Below are 1831 nucleotides of genomic sequence, written 5' to 3'. Positions count from 1 at the left end.
AAAAAATTGTACCTCCACTGGACTATACTCAACAGGTCCGTAGCTGAGCAGTGGTCACCGGTACAAAGTGGATACAGGAGTTCATCCAACTCAAGACAAAAACAGGAGCCACACACACAAAAAAAAATCCCAAAAGAAGAAAAACGAGCAACACAAAACTGGCTGAGCCTAGCTCCCCCAAAAGAAGCTCAGAGTTTCAGTCACAAACACATCACTGACAAGGAATGCAAGCTCACAGGGTTGTAACAAATGAATCTTTCCCTCTGTCCACAAAAATCTTAATCAAATACAGTTAACAGAAACCAGCGCATGCCTCTTCGCAGTGAACAAAACACCTCGCAAGCATGCGCGATCGGAGCTCTACCACGTGGTCATAGTTCACGGTCAAACTCTACAGCCTACGGCAAACCTCCGGGAAGCGGCTCCAGCTTCCAGCTACATCTGCTTATAACCTATATTTAGTGATATGGTCCTAATATACAAGTCTAAAGGGAAGGGGTAGGGCACAAAGCAAGCTGCATGCCCTCAAGCAGAGATCACGCGTATGTCGTCCCAGCGCAAGAGCTTTTGTGATCGCCCCTCTTGGGCTCCTCGCCGGGAACTTCAGCAAAGCAAACAGGGCATACCTGCAGAGCAAATGCATACTCCTGTCAGCTAAAGAGGCCGGGGGTAGAAACCAGAAGCAGATACAGGTTGTTCCTTTCCCTTATCGCTGACCTTGTTGATGGTAAGCCATTTTGTCACGCAGCTGGCATGGTACACATGCTTGCAGGGGAGCGCCATCTGCAGATCCCCTCTCCGATACTCCATTTGACAGATCACACACCTGTTTGTTTGTTACCCATATGAAAGTTCTAAAAGTTATCTTCCTTTCCATTTAAGGATCGGGTTGCTGTAACTGCGTCCCTCTACAGGTAAGCGAGAAACAGAATATTGCACTCGAGATGCAGCATCCTGTCGATGCAGACGGAACTACTGATGGTGTAAAGAGATTGCAGCAAGAGCTAACCTTTCACGGCGTTTTTTCTTCCTTGAAAATAAACCACACTTGAATTTGGTGACTGGAAGTGCTGAAATGCTTTCTTGGGAGAGGCCCCGACTTTGGGTTCCAACTGCCTCGCCCAAATCCAACAATTCCTGTCAACAAAAACTTGTAAGCGAACCAAGTTCCAGACATAATAAGATGAGACAAAGAAAACTAGCACTGAAACGAATGATTAATGGACATAGAGCTTAGTCATTGAAGAGTATTGTACTATTGTTAGTTGAATAGTTCCACTGCATGGAACAAAAGAAAAGCAGTGTGATGTGTGGATGTATATATCTACTCGTGACTTTACAAGCATGTACTTTCAGATAAGCACAGCAAAAAAAAATACTGCTAAGTGATTATTCAAGTAACAAAAAAATTCTTCATCTTGAGTCACATCATCCTTGATGTCCAGTATTTTGGTCCTCAAAGCACCCAAATAAGAACAATAAATTGATCAATCCAATTGTGCATTGTGTTATCACTGCAGACTTTTACCTATCTAGCTGAACTCAAACATATAAATCAGATGCAGAAGATGACACATATATCAAGTGGGTTTTACATGAAACAGCAAGCATGAGAGCATGGTTACACAAGTCATGCAAGAGAAGTCATTAACCTCATATGTCATGTTGTCAGGATCAATGCTGTCTTGCCAAACAACCTGGAAATAAATAAAACAGTATTATATTTCAGTGAATCAATGAGGAAATACCTTTTGGGTAGATGAGAAATAAAGTGTATACATGAAACATGGAAACAAATAAACAATGTTATCACATAGTTCTGGTGGGATAT

The 1831-nt window shown here is 42.4% G+C and overlaps 1 protein-coding gene across 1 annotated transcript in view; it reads right to left on the bottom strand.

The window, feature by feature from the left end:
* Positions 1 to 240: 240 nt before the first annotated feature.
* LOC123092428 (E3 ubiquitin-protein ligase BIG BROTHER) overlaps positions 241 to 1831 on the bottom strand; it is a 4869-nt gene continuing 3278 nt past the window's right edge. The window contains exons 5-8 of the mRNA XM_044514205.1: positions 1653 to 1697; positions 1010 to 1137; positions 718 to 826; positions 241 to 626 (exon numbers count right to left, since the gene is read on the bottom strand). Of these exons, the coding sequence (XP_044370140.1) occupies positions 537 to 626; positions 718 to 826; positions 1010 to 1137; positions 1653 to 1697 (372 nt within the window). The 3' untranslated portion in view covers positions 241 to 536. The remainder of the gene's footprint in view (positions 627 to 717; positions 827 to 1009; positions 1138 to 1652; positions 1698 to 1831) is intronic.

The sequence above is a fragment of the Triticum aestivum genome, chromosome 4B (genome assembly GCF_018294505.1).
Source record: "Triticum aestivum cultivar Chinese Spring chromosome 4B, IWGSC CS RefSeq v2.1, whole genome shotgun sequence".
Lineage (NCBI taxonomy): Eukaryota > Viridiplantae > Streptophyta > Magnoliopsida > Poales > Poaceae > Triticum > Triticum aestivum.
Note: the sequence above shows the minus strand (reverse complement) of the source record. Positions and strands in the feature narration are given on the sequence as shown.